At 41.7% G+C, this 23,538-nt stretch overlaps 2 protein-coding genes across 3 annotated transcripts; both read right to left on the bottom strand.

The window, feature by feature from the left end:
• Positions 1 to 407: 407 nt before the first annotated feature.
• On the bottom strand, positions 408 to 4,923 carry prdx5 (peroxiredoxin 5). Its single transcript, XM_070982502.1, has 6 exons — positions 4,103 to 4,923; positions 2,734 to 2,868; positions 2,512 to 2,643; positions 2,235 to 2,273; positions 2,086 to 2,150; positions 408 to 1,465 (listed from the first exon to the last, which is right to left on the bottom strand). Exons 1-6 carry the CDS (start codon positions 4,196 to 4,198, stop codon positions 1,360 to 1,362), a joined length of 573 nt encoding a protein of 190 aa, XP_070838603.1. The 5' UTR covers positions 4,199 to 4,923; the 3' UTR covers positions 408 to 1,359.
• Positions 4,915 to 20,234, bottom strand: esrra (estrogen-related receptor alpha). Of its 2 annotated transcripts, XM_070982499.1 has the most exons (8): positions 19,946 to 20,234; positions 18,080 to 18,176; positions 12,703 to 13,086; positions 12,442 to 12,558; positions 12,197 to 12,310; positions 11,330 to 11,497; positions 10,573 to 10,842; positions 4,915 to 8,252 (listed from the first exon to the last, which is right to left on the bottom strand). In XM_070982499.1, the coding sequence occupies exons 3-8, from the start codon at positions 13,079 to 13,081 to the stop codon at positions 7,999 to 8,001; spliced, it is 1,302 nt and encodes a 433-aa protein (XP_070838600.1). In that variant the 5' UTR covers positions 13,082 to 13,086; positions 18,080 to 18,176; positions 19,946 to 20,234; the 3' UTR covers positions 4,915 to 7,998. The 2 variants fall into 2 exon arrangements, with proteins under 2 accessions (XP_070838600.1, XP_070838602.1); XM_070982501.1 differs by lacking the exons at positions 18,080 to 18,176; positions 19,946 to 20,234 and adding an exon at positions 17,048 to 17,196.
• Positions 20,235 to 23,538: the final 3,304 nt, after the last annotated feature.

The raw sequence follows: 23,538 nt of genomic DNA, 5'->3' as shown, positions 1-23,538 counted from the left end.
AAAAGGGCACATTTTCCCCTCTTCGTTGACTCACGGGATAAATAGACCTACCTACGCACTCATTGTAACATTTCTGCTGCAGAATCAGCTTTACTGGCCAAGTATATAGCCACATTTAAGGAATTTCACTGCGGGTTTAAGTTGCTCTCAATGGGACATTTAGTTCCAAGAACAATTTTCAAGAAGAAAGATAAACATAGCCATACATCTGTACAGGAGGACAACAAAGCTGAACAGATTGGCAAAATAAGAATTGAACATTATGTGCATGCAAGTAAGTGAAAAAAAAAATCTAAGTATAAAAATATGTATATATATCAACGCAATGGAATAAACCCTGATAAATATCACTATTCATGCTTACTTTGAATCAAAATATCCCATGAAAAAAGTGTGACACTGGACACTTTGTCCTCTTGCATCGTTTATTATAGGATCACAGGTGTGGGATATTTCATTAACAGACAAATAACTTACCCTATGAGCAATACAGGAAATGTGATTAGTGCCATTAAGGTGAACTTTATTGACTCACAAGTAACAGTATACAGAGGATGATGCACCTTCCTTTGGATTGCTATTTATGTCCATTGTGCGCATTAATAACCTTCCAGATGTGTTTTTGACATTAGCATCCAGGTGACATTTGCATCCATCTTTGTGAACAGGAGGGGGCATGAAAAGGTTGATACAAGGCTAGTGCAACTTTTACAGAAACTCAGTCACTACGTTTACATGCAGTCAATATTCGGGTTATGGTCAATATTCTGGTTTCTGAAACATTCGGAATAACCTGTTTACATGCGTGAGCAAACAGGGTTATTCAATTGGGATATCCTGATCAAAACAGCGACGCACGGACAACGTCATGACGCAATGCGCATCATTTCAGCTTCTACTTCCTGTATCCAAAAACAACAACAACAGCAGCACGGCGGACAATGAACAGCCCGGGGCTGGTGCTGACCCACCACCAGTACTTGACACTATTCTGTCTCACTTTCTTCATTAATGGAAGGCAAGAACGTGAAGAAATAGGAAATGGAGCCGGAGCTGTGCCATCCATCTCCATGCTACCTGCACTCAAAAGACCAAGATTCCATGTGAACAGAACATGCACAGAACACAAATTAATGTTCCGTTCGATGGGGATATTCCGACAGGCGTATACATGACCAAATATTCGGGTTGGAAAAGGAGTAACCCAGGGGTCATATTCCGGTTTTTCAAAAGTGTTATTGGTGTTTACATGGCCGTGCGCAACCGGGTCATTGCTGATATTCCGGTTATGAAAGGGTTACTTGACTGCATGTAAATGTAGTGAGTGTTGCAGTGTGGTTTGATAAGCTCTAAATAACCCTACAGGTCAGACAGAATGTTGGAAGCCAGGCTGCAGGTCAGCCCAGTGCCATCGGGCTCCACGTTGACCTTCTTCACAACTCCGTCTTCCACCAGCAAAGCATATCTGAAACACAGGATGAAGTCCACGCTGATTTAAAGCTATGAACCTCACATGTACGAGAAAAAGCCAGACGCTGACTGTGAAAAGATTTATTTTGGGGCATGACCCTGAAAGTAATTTAGTAAGCACCTTCATGAAAAATTCAAACTAGAATAAAATAATAACAGTACTAATAATAGTAAATTAATTTAGAACTGAAACTAAATGAGTCACAATATGTCACAAACATGAAATCAAGTGTGATATTTGTGTTTTTCTCGGTGTTATTCTAGAAATGCTGATGCAATGAACATTCACATGAGTCTAAAGACTCACTCTACAGTTATCAGTAAACTGAGATTTTAGACGTGTGAATCACAATGCCACTATGTAACACATTGCATAGTGGCATTGTTAGCAAACAGCAGTGTGCACACCCAAGAAATCACTCTGCTTTGAGAGCTCTACACTGAGCATACATTTCCAAGCTCAGACACTCAAATAAAATACTGGACAGTTAGGGATAGGGAGTCCTTGGTGTCACGGCCTGAGCTGACATTGGATTTAACTGATTAGGGGAAAAAAGGATAAAAAATTACATATAGGATGAAGTTGTTATTACAAAACTGCAAAAGGCTCATTACCTCTTGGATCGCTTGTTCCCAAGTACCTGCACAATCTGATCACTGTCAAGCAACAGGTCAACGGCCTAAGAGGCAGAAAGAAAAAAGAGACAGGTGAGTACACACAGTCAGATTAGACAGAACTTAAACATACCACACACTTTATTTACCTTTGTAAAGGCTCCAGTGGGATCAGCCAGCATTCGAACCTGCAAGAGAAGGCAGCAGTGAGCTCAACATTCTAGATATCTGAAATATCATAGTGCACTTCATGTCTGTTTTTAATGTATCTGTTGTATCATCAACCTCTCTTCTCTTAAACAAGGCCACTTAGAAACTCTGATGTAAGGAAACTGTCCTAAACCGACTTTACAAGACACAAGGATGATGTGAGCGATTTTAAAATAGACATTCACAGAAATTCACATAAAATGATGTAGTCCATACCTTGCCATCTGTTCCATGCTCCTTTCCCCAGGCAGCCATGACAAATGCATCATTGATAGAAATGCAAGCAACCTCCTGTATACCTTTACTCTTCAGTTCCTCGGCCTGCTGCACAAAACCTGGGAGGTGAGTCTGAAAGCAGCAAGAGAAACATAATGTCAGCCCATGCAAAGATGACTGCGCACAAGCCACAGCAAACAGAGGCAAGAGTGCGAACTCAACCTTGGAACAACCAGGGGTAAAAGCTCCAGGTACAGCAAAGAGGACTCCCTTCTTCCCCTTGAAGAGCTGATCCATCGCCACCTTATTTCCCGGCTCCCCTTCCTGGACCTCCACTGCGGGGAGATGTTCACCAACCTGTTGGGGGTTTAGAAGACAATGATGAGGAAAGCAGGCATACTTTCTCAAATTATCATACAATCTGTTGATTCCTTACATATTCAAGAAAGTGTCAGCAAGCTTACAAAGCACGCACGGTATCTATGTACAGTACAGACTTGTGATGCGAATGATTTGGACTTAAATGCTGCTAACTCTGCATGCATGTAAGAGCACTTTTATAGTGGACATCAACAGAATACGAATATATTGAGAGATGGTTTAATATATTAGCATTGTTGCTTTTTGTCTGACAGTTTTTGTAGAATGCACACAGATGTTTACAGTAGTTTTATTGTGTATAGTCACATGTATACTTTGATGAATGCATAGGCAAGATATGGACAAAACATAAGAATGAAATAAGTTTTGTTTTTGTTTTTTTTTAATTCCACATCTCAACAGGGGTTATTAAAGTAAAGCAGTCTTCAGTTAGGCTTCTCTGAGTTGCAAATGAAGTCGAGAAGATAATCAGATAATTCCAATAGGCGCACATTTGAGCACGTGGCCACTGGAGGGCGACAAATCACCACATACATGCAGCTCTCCCTTCAAAATGGCCGAATGCTCAAATTTACCACTGACATTGCAAGACATACATGATATTTTAACTCACTAAGTGCTTTCAATCCTTCTCAAAGAGCGAGAATGACTCGGAAGAAGGGAACTTTAACAATATGACAGAGATTTTCTGAACATAAAGTTGGCTCACAGTCAGCTGTGAACTAAGTTACAGGTTTATGGTAGTTGTACGTAAATCTTATTCTCCAAGTTACAAGTTGTACTGACGCTGTGATAAACAATGCAATTAAAACAATGAAACAAGTTTGATGTTGACGGCCGAGGTCTTAAAAAAGGTCAAAAATCTTTCTCCGAGTGACATTAACGTTATAAAAGGCACTGGACCAGCCAAGCGACAGCCCAAAGACATTTTGCGTTATGCTACGTTCAAATGAAGCCCAGCAAGTGCGTAAGAAGTTTCTGGTGAAGTACGAAGAGGACAGCAGCGGCCGTGACGAACAAACATTCTGTGATCCCAGCACACGGCTGTCATGGCGACGGGTTTGAGAGGGACCGTTAGCATGGCGAGATACAGCCGCCAGGGATGTAGCCGTTGCTTATTTTAAATCTCGGTACAAAATACAACGACACGTCTCTACATACGCCATATAGCACACACGGCTAACTTTAGCTTAACGCACGCAAATCTTACCTGAATTGGCATCTTGGCGGTGGTAGACGTTTGGAGCAGCCTGACTGACTGGACAGCACGAGTGCTCCTGATCAGAGAGGCGGTGACGGAAAGCATTGTAGCTCCCGTTAAAACTAGCTAGTGGTGAGTAGCTTGTAACTGTGAGTGTGGAGGATGCAGCGTGTCCCGTGTCGCGTTTCTGCTCGCAGACACACCTCCACCTGACTTAGCGGTACTGTCACTGCAGCTAACGTACTCCACTTTTCCCTGCAGTAAGTTTACAGTCCCGCACTGAGTTTGGCTGCTGGGACTTAGCATCCAGATTTGGGCCTGCTAAATCTTTATTTACTGCGCCATCTGCTAGCAAGAAGCCATATGTCCAGTGTAGCATGTGATTGGTATAGTTGTATGCTAACATTAACTAGCACAGTCACTGACAGTCCTACATAAGACTTGACAGGAGGATGAGGCAACAGCTTTCATAACTGTCTTACAAAAGTGACACCTACAGTCAAACATGATGCACAGCTGCAAAACTTCATTCACAGACACATGGTGGTGTATTGAGTGTGATAGACAGGTATGGTCAATCAGCTACAGTCATGTATTCTTATGTATTCATTTGAAAAGTGTTTTGCACAATCTTTGAAGGACTGTCCCTCATGATCAGTAAGGTGTGTATCCAAATGTTTTATATGCACTGCCTGTTCAAACATATTAATCATGAAATTGAAGGTTTTAACAGGTCTTCATCACACTACACCAATCTAATACACACACACACACATAAATACACATACATAAATATACACGGAGAGATGAGACCAATGATATGTGGTGGTGGTGTGTCCATTTATTACACAACACAAAGCACCTACAATTATCCACTCCCTGTTGCGTCAGACAGTGGAAGATCTCACTTTTTTCACAGTGATTTTTATGCGGACATGTTTAGACAAGGACATCAAACTGTTTTATCTAAATGAAACAAACAAACAAAAAGAAAAAATAGCCTACACACAGAAATTCACAGCCAATATCACACACAAAAATAAAGCAGTGTCAACAAACAACGGTAAATTGAGTAAAAAATAGAATTTAATCATTTAAATAGTCTTTCAAAATACAAACATTGATTTGAACTTCTAAATAATATAACGTTTAGTTGCTATCCTTCATTATAACTGGCAATGTTAAATATACACTGTGGCTATACAAGGAAATGTGTGAGGTTTGGTAATTTATTGTATTGCTCATTTATATTAATGCGCACATATTTAATAAAACTACAAATGACTGTATAATTTTAACAGTGACACTGCAAATGACCTTGCCCTCACCCTAACCTGACGTACCTTAAACATGGTTGTATGCTAATGAAAAGTCTACCTTTGTGTAAATGACCAAGTTAAGATGAAGAGCTCTAATTCCACCCAGGCATCTAGATTTGTCTGCTTCAGAACTGTTTACTATTTGACAAATTAGTAAACAGAGACCAAAAACTTTTTTTTAGATGACAAGAATATGTAAGTTGTAACCTATGAATCACCAAACAGGTGAATCTGTAGTCCGAGACATCGGGGTCGCAAGTTGAACTGTTTTCAGTCTGAACCGCCATAAATGACTTCCAGCATTTCCGAACTGCACCATTATTCCTGCGAAGCCACACTAAGTGTAGGCTTGCCCCCACCCCAGTGAATGACACTTTGTACCATGGGGCATCGTATGATCAATGAGCCATATACACCTTAGAGTTATGAAAACAAAGGAAAAAAATGATCTCAGGTGTTTGCGCAACTGCAAGACATTCAATGAACCCAATACTCAACTTGACAAATCAAAAGATCAACAATTACATTTGTCTCCACAGTTATTTGGCCATCTGGCTTACTCTGCCGTCTGAGGTAGCCCTCTGTAGCCTCACCATGCTGCTAAATCTATAGAGCCATGTAAATTGATCCCTAAAATGACAGTTAGCTCCAGAAAACACACCACTGCTTACATTAAAAAACAAAACAAAAAAAAAAACAAAAAAACAATTAGTATTTATAATATCCTGAATGGAAAGCTTCATTTCAATACCAAACCCACAACAGTGTCACAATGTAAATAAAATACCCTTAAATCCTAGAAAGGAAAATGTATGAAAAAGCAAGTTTCAAGTCTTTACAAACTTCTGAATACTGTAAGCTGCACAAATAGAATTAGAATGGGGAATTCATATCACATTTGCTGGCTTTATTATCTTCCACTATAAACTGCATGTTTCTGTTTATTTAAATGGAACTGTACATGACTAAAAGATGAACGGCCGGTTGGCCACTAAATATATTTACGGATCTGATTTTTGCCATCAGATGCTGCAGCCTTGCATTGCATGTGAAGCTTCCTACGATGGTAATTTCTATTGTCAGTATACAAACCTGCTGGACTATGAGTAGGACTTTCAGGATGCTGTTACACAAGGTTTCAACATCCAAAAGGAAGATGTTGCATATGTTGCATTTCTCGTTGTCCTGAGCCCATCACGGCCCCTTACAAGTTAAAGTTCGACAGATGTACGTACAGAAAGGAGGGATCTCACATTGAAACTACCGAGATCTTTTATGCAACGCTCTTCACTGCTGCAGAAAATGCAGCAAAATCTCATCATACGCCTATCAATCATATGGGTTAGTGTTAGACCACAAATCAAACAGGTCAGATCATTATTTCTGGACAGCACAGCTGCTGGAGTCAAAAATAGTGGTTAGATCTAGTGGAGGAGGACAGTATAAAAAAGCAGATGAGGCATATGCATTTCTTTTCCACCCACTGTTGTTGCCACACTGGCTTTAATGTCAAAGAGTTGTGTTCTTCCCTGATCTCGGTGTAGCTCATTGGTTTAGACTGCACACAGAACGCACACGCTTGCTTGTATGGAAGCCAGTTTTTTGTGTGCCAATAGGATTTACATACAACACTGAATATATTACCTTCCAAGTAGAGCATTTTATGAGCACACAATCCTCATATGCATGTCTCCTGGACAACAAATCGATTGCACAACCTTTTATAAAGAATCCTGCACCTACTATGTACACCAGTGGTTCCCAACTCCAGTATTTGACCCCAGAAGTGCTGGTGGTTTTCTCTCTTACCAGACTTTTAAATCTAGTCACCTGGCATCCCTGGCCCAAACCAGTCTCTACTAGAAGTTAGAATAAAACAAAACAAAAAATCAACACTTGGGGTCCTGAGAGCAGAGAACTACTGACATACACACAGCTAGATCAACCTCAGCCTTTTATCCACATTTTAAATGTGACAGACAATAATCGAGTCGTTATATTGCTTTTAACATATTGCAAGTAATTCCTATGAATTTGCCTACAACGGCACACTAAACTATAGTAAATACAAGCACTGCATGTGCATGTCAATCTGACCATATACTGGACCCTCAAGCCTTTCACTGGATATGTTGTTATGGCTTTTATGAGCAGATGTTGCATTATTTTTAAAAAAGTTCAAAAGCCACATGATTGCAGTCTGTTCTTGGGTACCTAAATGTTGTTCTTCAGTGGTTATGCAACTGCAGATCAATGCTGTGATGGAACACGCCATGAAAACTGTTGAAACTGAGACGTTTTCTGGCATTTGTGTTGTATGTTTTCACTCTCGGAGCCTTTTACTGAAGTTTGGCAGTTACATCTTACTGTAAATAACCTATTCCCACTTAGGGACACAAATACAAGGTTTTTCTTTTCTCATATTCTTTTCCTCTCTTCACAGAGCCTAGGGAGAAAGGACCACTTTCCTCATTATTAATTCTCTAATAAAATCTTTCACTTCTCACAAACCACTCATCCACTCTTAAAGACTAGGTCTGTGTTGGGTCTTTCTCTGCATCTTCTTTACGTCTGCGGCTTCCTGCTCTAGGGAGAGTCCATCATGGCTTCCAGCATCTCCAGGAACAGTTTGTGCATGGGTACACCACCACGGGTCTTGATGCTGTAGAAGGTGGTAAGAGCACGACCAGCAGTTTGTCGGAGGAGAGGCAATGTTAAAAGGAGACGGCCTGCCCGCTGGGGGTCATCTGGGCGCCGCTGACATTCCAGCTCCAGCAGGGCCTGGTGGAGGAGGTCCCGCAGCTTCTGCACCGCCTCCATGTCCTCGATGTAAACAGAGTCTGAGAGAACAGCGGGGAGCACATGGTAAGGCAGGGTGTAGGGTGTTAAACTTTTCATAGCTTTTGCCACAGAATGAAAACCTGTGTTGCCCAGTCACTTACTACAAATACAAACTAACACTAGCCTTTGTTTACCAATCAAACAGTGGGTCTGTAGCACAAGCAGGACATGCTAGATTATGTCCTGGTGAAAGTAATCTTTAGTGAATGTTTAAGGGAGGTCTACATAATGGTCACACCTGATAACTATTCAACCAATCTCTACTCTATACTGTATGTTTCTGCAGTGATAGATCTGCCTGCCAAAGACTAGAAGGCCATTTTTTTGGTGCAGTTGCATTCACTGCACCTAACACTGGCAATGTAAGATCTTTCTCATGTTATCATGCACCTTTGGCTGCAGACATGCCCATAATCCCATCAAGATAAAAAGCTGGACAACAGACAGGCCTGATTACATCGATTAACCAGCTGCTTACGTGTGGAAGGATGCACAGTCCCACAATGGTAGAACACACTAATGCATGCATATTGCACCAGTCAAATAGTGGGTTTAAAGCCCCAAATATTTCTTAGTGTTTTAAGTAGTGCTGTCAGGCGATTAAAAAAAATTATCTAATTAATTACAGGATTTGTAATTAATTAATCTAATTAATCACATTTTAATCTCATATCTGCTAAAGGTCCCCAAATAAAGAATTTGAATTCTAGGACATTACAATTCACTGACATTCACACTACAGCTGGTGAATTCTTTTCATCACTGTAGTTCTCGACGGTAGCTGGAAATCAGAGTCAGATGACGCTATCTGAAACGCCTCTTTTAGGCCCTCGTCTTCCACGATTGAAATCGGCCTGCAATCAGCAGCAACCCACTTTGCGATTGAGTTTGTCAGTGTTTCTGTCGTGGCTTTGCTCATTCGTTTTCCTAACTCAGCAAGTGTGGGTTGGCGGAGTGAGCTCACGGTAGCACTAGCGGCACTAGCAGCAACTACATGTTTAGCGTTTAAATGATAATTCAGGCTGGAGCTGCTACGGTGATAGGAAAATTCTTTTTTACACAAGATACAAATCACTGCGTTCTTGTTAATAGTCCCGTCTTTGTTCTTTTTATAAATAAACTTGCCGTTCAAAGGTCCAAGTAGGCTTGCCTCGCTCTCCGGTGTCGCATCCACGTCTGTTGTCACCCTGCTTTTGACTAGTAGTGCAGGTAGGATGCAGCCTACGGGTCACTCAAAGGACCAAATTTAAAATGCTTGCGCATTGACTTGCCACTCATGATTAATTGCGTTAATTTTTATAGCACGTTAATTTGCAGCATAATTAATTAATCTAATTAGCGCGTTAAACTGACAGCCCTAGTTTTAAGACATGAAAACAGACAGTAGTTCCAGGTTTCTTTAGTACTCCTAACTAAAACTAATGCAATGATTCGAAACCTTCATGAAGGTCATGGTTTATGTTCACACTCTTTTACAATGTCAATTCAACTTTATGGTCATTTTGGTGCCTGTGCTTTGTGGTGCCGTTGAAGTGCAGTGCAGTATTCTGAGATTGTATCAGTGAAGGTATAATAAATATGAGAAACACCTCTCAGTAGATCACAGTACAGTTCAGCAGCATCACAAACAGCAGCCTCCAGAACGACCGTAAAGTTCAATCAACACCCCTCGAAAACAGTTTCAGCAACTGCACATCAGGACTTTCATGAAGGGAGGATCAACTGCAGGATTGTTGTAACAGACTGTCTAAGTTTTAGCTTATAAATCTACCCAATAATGTACCTAATAAACTGGAAACTAGGGTTCAACTAAGGATTATAATAAAATTTATGTCTAACGATGATAAACTTTGGGCATTTTTATGCGATATGGATTGATCTAACAGCAAATCTTTACCAGCACCTCAAAAGCTGCACAGCAACCACGCCAAGCTAACTTGTTTTGTTAAGGCAGATAAAGCAAGTTTGCAAAGATAAATGTTTTTATCTAGATGTTATTCTATGTTACTTTATCAAAAAATATATTCTACAGCAAGGCATGTTTAACCCGTGAAACATTTACATTACGTTATTCTATTTCTTAAGTGAATAAACTCTGAAGTTTAACTAATGGAACTCGTTTTCTTCAGGTTTCAATCATCTGATAATGACTTATGATCTTATCATGGTAAGAAAGATGAAAACCTGCAACTTTAGCTATACCACTGTTCTATAATATTAGGTTTGACACCATGAGATTCATGCTAATGTTGGTTTGCCAAAATACTGAGTCCTGTCTAATCTGAGTGCATAAATGTTCAACTACACGAGTGTAAGTACCTGAGTTAGTGAGTGCGATGGCTTTTAGCATGACAAATTCCTCCCGGTCCACATTTAGTGCACGGAAACGGCGAGCAAGTTGACTAATTGCTGCATTTAGCTCTGTCAGTCCAGCAACACGTGACATTTCCTCATCAAGGACAAAATCCTCTGCGAACACCACCTCGTCCTCGCAGCCGAGAGAGCGGTACGCTACACCCAGCACCAGCACCTCCAGCCACACTGATTGCAGCACGGACATCTGGTCTGCTAGGGACAGTGACAGGAAGCCTGCAGGGAAAGTAACAGACAGGGAGAGGGTGGAATTTAAATGCAGAGGAGGTAAACTGGCAATAGGTTCACATTTTTGGTGTCCGCTAGCACAGAAAGCACTCGTCCCTTGTCTTTACAGTAGCCAAAAAGGCAGCTGGTGACCCAACTCCAGCTTGTAACAGTTCAGCACTGCATCAGTTCAGCTGGAGTCAGCAGAAATCTAGCATCTCCTGCTCTAACCTACCACTCATACCAATAAATTCATTGACTGTACATTTTGTTCCAGACAGCTTGCTTTACCTATTCAGTGTCTCACACCTATAAATTAGGCTGTTCAGCCATCAGAACAGGCCATTTATAATGGTCAGTGCTCAGAATGCAGAAATCATGGCCTGAGTGACACAGCAAGTTTCTTCCTGGTGAGATTGCATACCCTACATTCTTCTACTGCTGCTACGCCATCATTGGCTCCCCTCCCCTATTCTATCCTCTCTGCATCTCTTACCAGGAATGTGTTTGGCCCACCCAATGATGACGACCAGCTCACGGTCAGCAAGGTCACAAAGGGTGGTGAGCGTGCGCTGGGCTGTGTCGGGCTGCAGAGGGTCGGGCATGGCAAATAACTTTTCTGGCTCGGCCACGAGAAGGTGGGACACAATGATGTTAGAGGAACCTATGTGAAGAAATCAACAAAAGATGGATTAAAATGATGCACAAATAAAAGTAGCCGTGTACCTTCATACATTTGTGTACATTTGTCTGTCAGTGGCTGGGAGATGGTCACATTTTACAAATATGATTCAACAGTTTACACTGAAATTCCTTAATCCTTAAGCAGCTCTGTTCAAGAGACTTACACACAGATTTAACATAGTTACATATATGACACCTCTAATGAATGTACACAACATCAAGCAGTAAATACAACTAACAGGACAATTATTCATATCATATATCCTCTGGATTCAGATCTCAGTTAGCAGCACACTGACTTTGGTTTAGGAACACTGATGTAGAAAAGAAGTTATCAGGATTTCCCTCCCAGCTGAACTGCTGCCGACGACCCCAAAGTTTAGATTTGTTTGTCAGTGAACACAGTTGAAGTTGCTCGTTACACGTAGTTTGCCAGCACACAATCAATTGACTGCTGATAACACGTTGCCTAGCAACAGTAAGACACCTTTCGCTACAAAAAAAGCATAAGCCATTCCCAGAGATAAATGAAAGTCTAATACATATAGCTTAACCAAAACTCGGCTGTGTTATTGAGTCGCTTGTTATTCTATGAGCACAAACTGATTTTTTTGATAGTATTCCACAACGTGGCCTGTTGTAAAACAAAAAACTGACCAGATGAGAATAGAAATCCCACCTTTTTCACTCTCCTTTGTAAGTGGTAGAGGGGCACTCTGGTATGTTGCATTCTCCACTTCTGGGCGCCTTTTGTACTTCTGCCTTCCACCTCTGACCCTGTCAAGACGAACTCCTACATTGTGGAAAAGTAAATAATTTAGATGTTTTATGTCGGGAAAACAGAGTAAACATACACCATATTTAAAATGTGAGCAAAAGACCTTTCACATATAATATTAATCAAAAAAGAGCATGAACACTCACCCTCTTTCAGCATGCCTACTTTGAGGCACTTTGTGAAGCGGCATGCCTGACAAGCCTTTCTGCGCCTCTTGGTGATCTCACACTCATTCGATGCTGGACAGCTGTATTCAATGTTACCTTCATGGAAGAACAGAACATTTAACATGATTTAAGTACTCCAAACATACAACTGCTCAACATTACAGAAGGTGTCAGAGGAAAACATTAACTTTTGACTGTTGTTCTGCTATGCAAACACTTGAACTTCACCGCAACACACACCTTGGATGGTTCTCTTGAAGAATGCTTTGCAGGCCTCACATGATGCCACGCCGTAATGGTAACCTGACGCCACATCCCCACATACTAAACACAGCCTCTTGGGCAGCGTGCTCAGGGCATACTTGCATCGCCCTGCTCCATTTCCAGTGGAGCCCTCCTCTGCCCCATCACCACCCTCATCTTTGAAGTGGCAACGCAGAGCTGGTGTGTAGAGTGGCGGGGAGTAACGCTTTGCGCCATCTCCTCTGGTTCCTCCACCTCCACTTTGAGAGGAGTCTGAGGAGGCCCCACCAGGGCTGGTCCGACCTCCCCCACCTCCCTCTGGACTGCTGGGTTCTGCCTTAATGTAGACATCTGACCGACGCTCCCTGGAAGACATGATGTCTAGAGGACAAAGACAGGTCGATGTTATTAAAGGACACAACCTTTCACCTCACATCTTTGCCTTTAAAATACCTTCATGCCCTATGGTAAAAGAAGAGCAGTATTGGACTTTTGCTCGCATGTGGGACAGGTCAGATTATGGACATGTTAAGAGGCATCTAAGTACAGACTGCCATTTTCATAATCACAATCACTGCAATTCTCTTGTAAGCATCTGATTTAATCCCTTTATGGCATCTTCCATCGAAAAGAGAAGGTTTAAAAGTGCCAGTAATGCCCCACCACAGGACCCTATCACAGCCTAAAATGTCGTCTCCAAGCCTTTACACCAGGGGTCCTCACTACACTTGTCTAAGGGCCAGTGGGGGCTATGGGAGCAGGACTTTAAAATAATATTCTTTAGGCTAATTATCCTATTCATTTTCACTTTCAAAATTAATGTTAGCTTTTCTGAGTCTATATCAGAGTGAACAGACTCCTAAAAACACAGAAAATCCAACTGGAAAATGCTCTCAGACCTCTGCCAAGGAGGCAGCCAGTGCTCAATACAAACCCCACAGTTCGACTACCAATGAATGTGTCCTTATCTCAACAAAAAACCTCCTTTGGGATCCCAGGAAGCAAACTAAAATACTCAGTTTGAGACTCAATACAAAGAAAATAAACCCTAAAGAAGCCTCCTGTGTCTAACAGACAAGCTTAGTGATTCTCTGACAACTCCGGAGTTACTTTGCATAGTCCAGCCAGTGCTGATGGCACCAGTGAATGACTGGCCTGGGGGCCGAGTGGTTTGGTGATGGGTCCACAGAGTAAAGAGGATGGAGCTAAAAGATGGAACCGAGCAGAAACTCTGAACTGTAAATGTTGCCTCAATCCAGTCGAAACCAAATGTACCTGAGCATTTAGACCAACTACTCAGATCAGTTAAAGCCCAAATAACCCACTCTAGACTAAACCCAGGAGCTACTAACCAAGTAACCTGTAGTCACTTCACATTAGGTTTATGGTCAATTTTCTCTGCTGGAAGCACGGACTGTGTAGAGCACCCAGATTTTGCATCATCAGCATGTTAACATCACAGAAGGCCAGCTTGTTCCCACTCTCATTCCTCAGAAGCACTTTGTCCCTTGGTTGTTTTTTTTTTGTGCTATTTTTTCCCCACAGTTAGGCTTCTTAAGCCATGACAAACACCTTAGATTCACCAAACTAGAACCTTTCATGCCTAAAATAAAACTATACAGTCCTCAAATCATCCCCACAGTGTGAAGTATTTCTCTTAAGTATTTCTAGACATGAAAATAGCCAAGGTGACTGGATGAAGGTTGCTACGCTCATGAACAGTGACCACTCTTCTCTATACAGACACATAACTTATGTTCAAGTATAGCAGTAAGAGTACTGCAGCAACCTGCCCGCCTGCCAAAGGCTGTCTGTAGTTCTCAATTTCATTACAGGAATAAGCATGGTGAATACTTCATGCTTGCAATGAACTCAAATGCGTGCTTATGAAGCTAAATACAAGCACACGGAAGGCACATAAGTGCACAATTATGGTTAATATATATTGCCACCATAACATCTGTGGCACAATTTCAGCACTGCAGGGGACAGAATCACCAACATTTACGTTTAAATCTATGAGCAAACTATTACAATTTCCTCCTCCGTCTCACTACGAGTGACAACAACAAACAAATGATCCTCAAAATCATGAAAATAACAACACACACTTTCACTCTCACATACTACAGATTCCTCAGTTTGAGCAGATTCTCCAAGGTCAAGAGTGCCACAAACTCCAACAAAGACAGTATAATACAGGAAGGCTTAATGATGAAATGGAACTGATTAAAATGCCGGCCAAATGTATACTGTGAGAGAAATACAACTCCTTATGACAAAAAACATTATGACAATAAAAGAAGAGATTTAATTTCTTAAGTAAGTGTACAGTTATGACCTTCCAGTAACTTACTCCTAAAGCCAGCTGTCAGGGCTCTTAAAGTCGATCATACACTGCATCCATTATAAATCAGATAATTAGCCTAAAAGCAGTCTGATCTCTTTGACACATAATGCAGTAACGTCAAATGGGAATCTGTGTCATGGGGTTTCTTGCATTCAAGTAAAACCGGTGGGTGAATATGTGTGTGTGAGCAAAGTGACCAAGACTCTGCCCGGCCCAAATTATGGTAATAATCCATTCAGAAGTGTATACCACTATCATAATTACACCCCTATAACGAGACCCAGTCAGTGCACTTTAAAGCCAAATGAAGACAAATTGTTCATTATACTGTTTGAAACCGACTTCTTAGGAAATTATGGCAGAAATGCATATTCAGATGTTGTTAAATTGACTTTATCAACAGCACTTTGGAGATCAGAAAAGTGGGTGAAAAGGGGATCAACAAGCCTGGGGCATGAACTGTAGTGTGTGCCATGTCTGTCTCTGGGCTTTAACTCATCAATGGATACACGAACGCAGAGGCTTACTTGAACGATTTTGCTCTTGTTCCAACTTAACAGATCGCTGTGTGAGGACGATAAGATGAGATCTCTGCAGCCTAAGTAGCCTCAATCCAGCTAAGACCTGAAAGTGACTTGTGGTTTTCTCGTGTGCACATGTTGACAATCAGCCGCAATTACCGACCATTTTTCCTCATTTATCAGTTGGGCTGTTAATCCACTTGCAGGCTCTATATTTACAAAGTGTCCTCACCCACAGTGACAACATTACATGCTGTTTACGTGCACACTGGAATGGGATACTGTCTAATTAATTGAGAACTGTTTATTTTACTTGCAAAGTTTACTACAACTAAATGAAGGTACGCACTGACATGCAGTCTCTAAACATGTTAACTATCACCCTGATTACAAAAATAGTCAACAATCTGTGTGTTTATGGCACATGATCAATAAGATCCTAGTCTTGACCTCTGCTGTTTGTTTATGTCAATGTACAGGACTGTGAATATGTGTTATAAATTACTCCTTTATAGATGTTTACAATGATCAAACCTGCACTGACAACTTCACATTGATACAATTCACAGCAAATTTATAGGACACAACTCTAAGGAAAACACATCTGAGTTGGCCATCATTAATGCTTTGATGAAGTATTTCCTGGAATCTTCTCAGTTTATTGTGTGCTTTACAAAAACACAATAGGTAATACAGAGAAATAAGGTTGTAGATTAAGACTTTTTACCTCACTTCCTGGGTTCAAGACACTAAGCAAGGAACGTATGACATGCTCCAGATATCATTAATTGCAAACCAAGTATGCCTTTGTCATATTAGTTCAACAGCACTGGTGTAGTAGCTGGCAGTCCACACTTTCTTTGGACTCTGGACGTGCAGCGCCATTTGGCAGACAGCGAAGGGGTCACAGCAACCCTAGCCTGTTTAAAGTTTAGCTTACTTGCACTGAGTTTACAAGCCCACTAAATGGATCAGCCAATAACATTAGGACTAGTGAACGAGCCCAGATAATCGGCAATGTGACTCAATTTTACTCTACAGACCAACAACTATCCCCCTCACGTACCATGTGCACCGTTCGCCAGTTCCATATTTGCTTCGGCAAATGAGGAACACAGGTTTCAGTAAAGAAAATGTTAAAAAGCAGGTGATAATAGCTAACGTGATATGGTTACTGTTAGCTTGATTAAAGCAGATTAAACAGTGCGCAAAAGCATCTGAGGTGGGCTCAAGTGCTTTGTTATCTATTAAACTCGCCATAGAAGTGTGTACTGTAAACTTATGTACCAGCATGTTTTGAGTAGCGTTAGCATTAGCTTCAACAACAGCGGACACATTATGATAACTGTGGGTTAGCTACTTTAGCTAAGTAAGCTAGCAGTAGCTAGCACTAATCCTGACTGACCAGCTCTCTCCTCCTGGGGCCGAGGTTTATTTTTGTCACTCTAACCCGGACTAGGCTGCGTCTTACCTGATACCGGTGACTAGTACAGCACTTCGGTCTCTACACGGTGTGATATCATGGCACACGTTTGACGGAAAAATTGGTTTCCAGACCGCCAGCGCTTGCTAGCTCGTGTCGGCTGTGTGTTGAGATGGGCCGGGCTACGATCGGCTCTCTCTAACAGCTGGGAGATGGACGGATACAGTGGCGCTAAAACACATTAGATCCAGAGGCACTCAAGATACACTCCGACAAAAGCAGGTTTCATCACTATTTTAACTTCTAAATGTTAATACACGTTGATTTAAAGGCTGGGGTGTCACATACTAACTACACGTTCAAAAATGTGTTTGGAACAAAAACTGCTCATATGATGGAGGGCCATCACAAAAGGCTGCTGAGAGGAGACACTGAAGAAATATGTTCAGTCCTACTTTAGAGCTACGGGTCTATAAGAAGATGATGGCGAGGTCATAAATGAGCTTACTATTTGTTTGGTGTATCACCAGGAATGTCCACATGTGTCTTCACATTGTGTGAAGCTCAGATTTTGATTCTGCTCAACAGAAACTGCAGCATACAGCATCTCAAAAACAGAGAACTTGCCTCAGACTGATACCTCCACCGCTCCTTTCTCCTCACTCTGGATTTTGGACATCCACACATCGATTTAAACGACTTATCCTCGCTCCCCTCCATGCACCACTTGTCTCTCATGCATCTTTTTTTAGGTTTGCGGGGCAATCACAGCCCAACCTTTCTATAGGCCTTCTGAGATGCCTGGATTTAACAGATTGACACCTGTCATATTTTGGGTGTGAAATGAGAATCCAACACCATCAAAATCATTCTCTGTTGTTTTTTAGCTGTATTTCTCAACATACCCCTTGAGTATTCTCTGAAGGAGACATTAACATTGCCAGCTAAGAGTCCATCACAGCCTTAAAAGAAGGCACTGTGAGGCAGGGGAGGCTATATAACACAAATGGAGGGCATAATTCTTATTGAGGCATAGCGTAATATTTCATCTGCATAAAAAGTGAGGTGAAAAGAGATTACCTGTTTGCTGAGTTTGAAGCCTATATATCTGGGTGTCCTGGTGGTAGCTCAATGAAGTGCTATTGCTTTCGGTTGAAGTGTGCAGTTCTCAGGACACCTGCAAAGTAAGCAAAGGTTTTTGAGTGCCATCACAGAATTTACAGCAGAGCCATTTTTCATGTTCTCACCTGCCATTTGTCATTTCAGCAGTCACAACCCGACATGTTGTCCAGCCTCATAATAACCATGATGTCTGAGAGCTAGCTGTGCATATTTCTTCATTTAAAGGATCTTAGCAATAACAGCAGTAGCAATCTTCACATGTACACTGACAACAGCTTTGTTTCCTCTGTGGTTCGCCGCATGTGCACTCGTACTTTTGCTGCTCAAGACACATATTCCACTGTATCTATCCAGGTTTGTGCACGCTGCTCGAGTAACCCTCCCCCTTATGCTGCGTGACACACTCCAAAGGTCACAGTCACAGGAATGCTTGAAGGACAGACAGAGTAAAGCCAACACCTTGTCTCTCACTCATGCAAAGTCATAAGCTGAAGTTTGGTGATAACTCTCTGTAAATAATTAAAGAGACCAGTTTTAATAAACATGAATAAACAAATAAAGCATTATGATTACTCTCCATAGAGTAAATATGACTGGCTTTGCACAAAAACTAGACAACAATAAAAGCCAAATTGCAGTATAGAAGGAACTATTTTTCTTTCCAAGCAACTTTAAACTTGGGCAACAAGGCTGTAACATGTGGAAACAAACTGTGATGCTTTATTCATGTTCTTTAGAAGTGATCAGAACTGTCACCTTTCTTTTTTTTAAGGAACATTGCAGAAAAAAGACCGTTCGTTTGAAAAAAAAAAATGCAGATTTAGACTTAAATCATAGCAGACAATCGGGCAAACAACTAATTGGCACGAACTCAAATAATTCTGTGCGCTAAATGTTGTTTCTGAATCCACTTTTTCCTTAGAAATCTATAAAATCAAAGGACGTAGCGCATAAACCAGTGCTTCCTTTGTCTTTAATGGTTTAAGAGGGGTCTTTTCATAGTTTTGTTAGGGGACATCGGCTGTCTTTGACACTGATAATGCACCTTACCGACTGTATAAAACTCCGTTTGAGGGTTTTAAATGCGGCGCACTGTGGAGACGGCGAGAACAGCACCCAGGGGTGACCTTGCCTACTGATCTCGGACCGGTGAAAGGTTAATTGCCATAGTGGATTATACCTTAAGATCAGTGACCTCAATCCCGGTCCAACAGGCTCGGTGTCGTGCATAGTTCAGTGTGTTAAGACGAAACGCAGAATAACTCAGGGGCGTTAAATAGGCGACACAAAAAAGAGTAATAATAATAATAATAAAGCTGAAGTGTGTACAGTTGAAGAAGTGCGAGGTGTTGCAGGACTTTAAGTGAGGACGACATGCTGTGAGCCGTATGGAGACATTTATCCTCTGCATCGTATTCAACCATGGTCCTGCATTCTTAATTTACTCAATAAGTGACCATGCATCCCGTTCATTAAGACATTTTGTGGGGGATATCGGCGATCAGAGCATTAGCTGTTAGAGCCTCTCTGCATGTAAGTCCGTGTGAATTAGTTTATGAGTGTCGAAGAACCGGGAAGCAAAGCTTGTACTGCAAATAATTACACAATATGTACTAAATATTTATTCAGCAGCTCGTGCCCCCTACCCTCAATAACGTGGCCACGCGAACTTAGCTCTGCCAGGCGAATCGTGCATGCACATCAGGCTCCGCTCAGACAGCTGACATCTCCAAACAGATTAACAGTAAGATAAAAAAGATTAATAACAGCCTGAACCCACTGGGAGCTCTATCTCTGCAGTGTAGGGTAAGGACAGTTACTTACTGGGAAATGCACAAACATCGCAGGGTTGTGTTGTTTTTTTTTTTTATTTTTTATCTGAAGTCAGTCAAGTCTTTGCGGCTGGCAAGTCCACTGTCGGTTAAACCGGTTAAGCGGCGCTGTCCAAGCTTTGTAAGCTTTCTCACATCGCATTACGCTACCGTGCAACACGGCGATAACAACGACCGGCGACACAGCGTCTTATCCGCCTGTTCGGTTCCGTACACTGGTGTTATAAATTCTCGTCTTCGGCTGCCACAACCGAGGTAGTTGGACTCAGCGTCAAGACCTCATAAGGAGCACCGAATGTCCGGTGTAAAAAAGTTTCAGAATAAAACGTTTTCGCCTCTAGCTTTCCTCGAGCGAGACTGCTTCCCAAAACGGACGGATGTCTACGTTGAGAAAGCTATCCTCTACTGCCTGAATATGAACATGCTGCCCAGAATCATATAACGCGCTAATATTCCTGAAACAAACACAATTCACGGTTTTATTTATCCTGCTCAAACGGAGTAACTTCCGGTTTCCTCCTAGCCTTTTCTCGCTAGCTTAACGTGGCTCAGTGACGTAGTCTCTATCCCGTGTCTTTTCTCCTCCCTCTGCCCAATTTGCGTCCGCTGTGTCTCCGTTACGTCCGTACGCACCTTCCAACAGCGTCATCGGCATTATACCAAGGGCCTGCAACTCGTGAAACAAATATGACCCAGTCTACGTTAATGGTAATATAGTCCATATTTATTTAGTCCCGCTGCTGAGAGAGAGTTAGTTTCAGATCTATGTCTAAAAATCAGTTGTGCCACTTGACAGAATCTGGAGATGCCTTTGCAGTAGCTAATTTCCCCACAATGAAACTGAAAAATGATTACATTTCCAAAGGGATTTCAATACTAGTTTAAATATAAGTTTCCACTGGCCTAATTGTACACGTTGTCCTCGTGTGGTGGTTCTGCTGTGATATTTTTAACACAAAATACCATGCGGGTCAACAAAAGAATGGCTGTTATGAGAATATTCCTATTGCAATCATGCCACTAGCTATAGGAACAGCAGAAAGAGTCGACAGAACAGGCTGCATGTCACCTACAGCGCATCTATGGAAAATATAGTCATGCTGTCGGTCTTGTGACACCGACCCGGCTCACTCCACCACTACACGATCTGGACAGGGGCCAAGGAAGAGGGATCAGGAGATCTATGGGATAAGAAAGGGAATAATCTAGGTATAGTGAATAGCCTGCAATACAATTTGCCAAACGCGTTTTCAATAAAACGATATCCTCAAGCATGTCTCAGAGATCTCTTGTGTGTGCTATTTATGTTTAATGTAGCCGATAACAGCAATAAAATCATTTTTCTGAAGCCTGTCCCTTCTCGAGGCAGCCCTGAGCTGGTAACAGCTGGCACCAGAGGAGACAAGTTGCCACAGAGAAGTCGACAACCTTGTTCACCAAATTCACTAAAAAGAAGAAATAAAAAAACGAGATGAAAAGAAATTGTAGGAGCAGCCGGTGTACTTTGGATGAGGGAGTATCTCCCCAAAGACTCCCGCATTATCTGGCTGTAATTACATCCCAATAAACGCTGCTCTGCTCTGTTTAAACCAACAAGCGCTAATGCCACACGCGCGTTCCCCTCGCGGTGTCAGAAGTGCAGGACGGCAGTGTGTGTGTGTGTGTGTGTGTGTGTGTGTGTGTGTGTGTGTGTGTGTGTGTGTGTGTGTGTGTGTGTGTGTGTGTGTGTGTGTGTGTGTGTGTGTCTTGATGCGGTCACATGTGTGCAGCGGGCTCGGGGCTCGGGACAGGGTTTTGGTGGTGCGCGCATGAGAGGAAAAACTGACGGCAGTGTCATTGCGACCTTGAAGCAAGGTCATTCCGTCTCTGCTGCAGACACTGCAATTCTGCGGGGCTGCATCATGGTGCAGAGTCTGCATTATCATCCGGTTAGAGGAGAAACCGCTCGTGCTATGGTCATTAGATTCATTCACAAACAAAAAATGAATTTGCTCGTGATACTTAATGTTTTGAGATTTAGCCGAGTGCATTATAATATTGTAGGTACTGCTGTGTTACGTGTGACAGTGTGTAGTCGCGGAGGATATGCGTTCAAGACGTGGAGAGTTGAGGAGTAGAAACACACTGCGAATGGCAGCTGGGGTCCCCGGGGTGCTCCTTACAGCAGGTCGTGACCTCGGACAGGTGTCAGCTGATAGGCTACATGAATAACCATTGTGGCTGTGTTACACAAATAGAACTGGGCACTGCATCAGTGAGTCATAGATAACACAGCTGATGGAGAAGAGCCTCCATGTATACTATAAACACCTTGATCAGCGTTAAATCATTATTAGTAGCCTGCAGGAGACTGCAGAGTGGGCTCAAGGATGCAACTTAGAAACAGCATGGTGGTTTTAAATGTCGGTTTGTCATGGTCCACAGTGGAACAAGCAGAAGACTTGAAATAATAATAATAATAATAATAATAATAATAATAACTGTTATTATTATTGTTATTACCAGAATTTCTCACAAAAGCTTCATGTCTGTGTTGCTACATTCATACTTGCTCTTACTTGCATTTATGTTAATTTTAAAGACACTTAAATAGGCTTTACATCATGCTATATAATGGTTATATAATAATAATAATAATAATAATAATGGTCCATATTAGTAGATACTGGCCTATTAATTGTTATTAATAGGCCAGTATCTACTAATATGGAGAGTTGTTCTGCTAAATTGGAGATCAGATTGTCATTACTTCAGAATGTCATCAGGTTACACTTGCATTAGGCCCCTGAAATGACTTGGTGGTTTTATTTAAGATGTCTCATCCAACTGACCCATTTGTTCATTCCAAACGTCCCTTTTATAGTTCTGCTCCAGGATTTGTCTCTAAATGCAGTATATGTGTATGTAGCTCAGCTGCAGAACGTACTTGCACAAACCCAGAATGAACAAAATTGCAGAATTAACATATTTGGATTCTAATTTGGAGTGGATTTTCCCTTTAATTCCAGGTTAGACGTGTAGCCTGCATCACTACCTGTTATTTGCCCTCTAGTGGCAGCACATGGGAACTGCAGCAATGGTGCTGATGACGAAATAGCAGCTGAGCGTGTGTCCTCCAGTAAAAGGTCACCCACTGCCACAGCACATCATCACTGCCTGCTGACTTCCTGATCACAACGCCAGAACACTGTATTTTCTTTTGACATATCCAGAGGGAAAAGTGTCAGATTTCTAAAGCGTGGATAACCATTCACCTGCCTTCTGCCCCTTTAAAACATTTTGCTTACTCACCATAAAATGCATGACAGCAGGGCGACAAAAGGCTGCTATTTGTCTTGTGTCAAATCATTGTAATGGTCACCAACAAACAAACAAATGGAAGTCAGTTTCATTCAAAGACCATGGATGTATCAAAGCATGTTGTTTAAGTAAGTCTTGGACAGTAACAGGGAGGGAAACGTGTCAGTGTATGCCATCTGCTGGCTGTGTTCAAAGAAAAAAGAATCTGCAGTAGTTTACTTAAAGTGAGGAGGCTAGTTATAGATAAGTAAAAACATCAAGTCTTATGTGTCATATATTTTATGC

Source organism: Chaetodon trifascialis, chromosome 16 (genome assembly GCF_039877785.1).
Source record: "Chaetodon trifascialis isolate fChaTrf1 chromosome 16, fChaTrf1.hap1, whole genome shotgun sequence".
NCBI classification, from domain to species: Eukaryota; Metazoa; Chordata; class Actinopteri; order Chaetodontiformes; family Chaetodontidae; genus Chaetodon; species Chaetodon trifascialis.
This window is presented reverse-complemented; position numbering and strand designations above follow the sequence as displayed.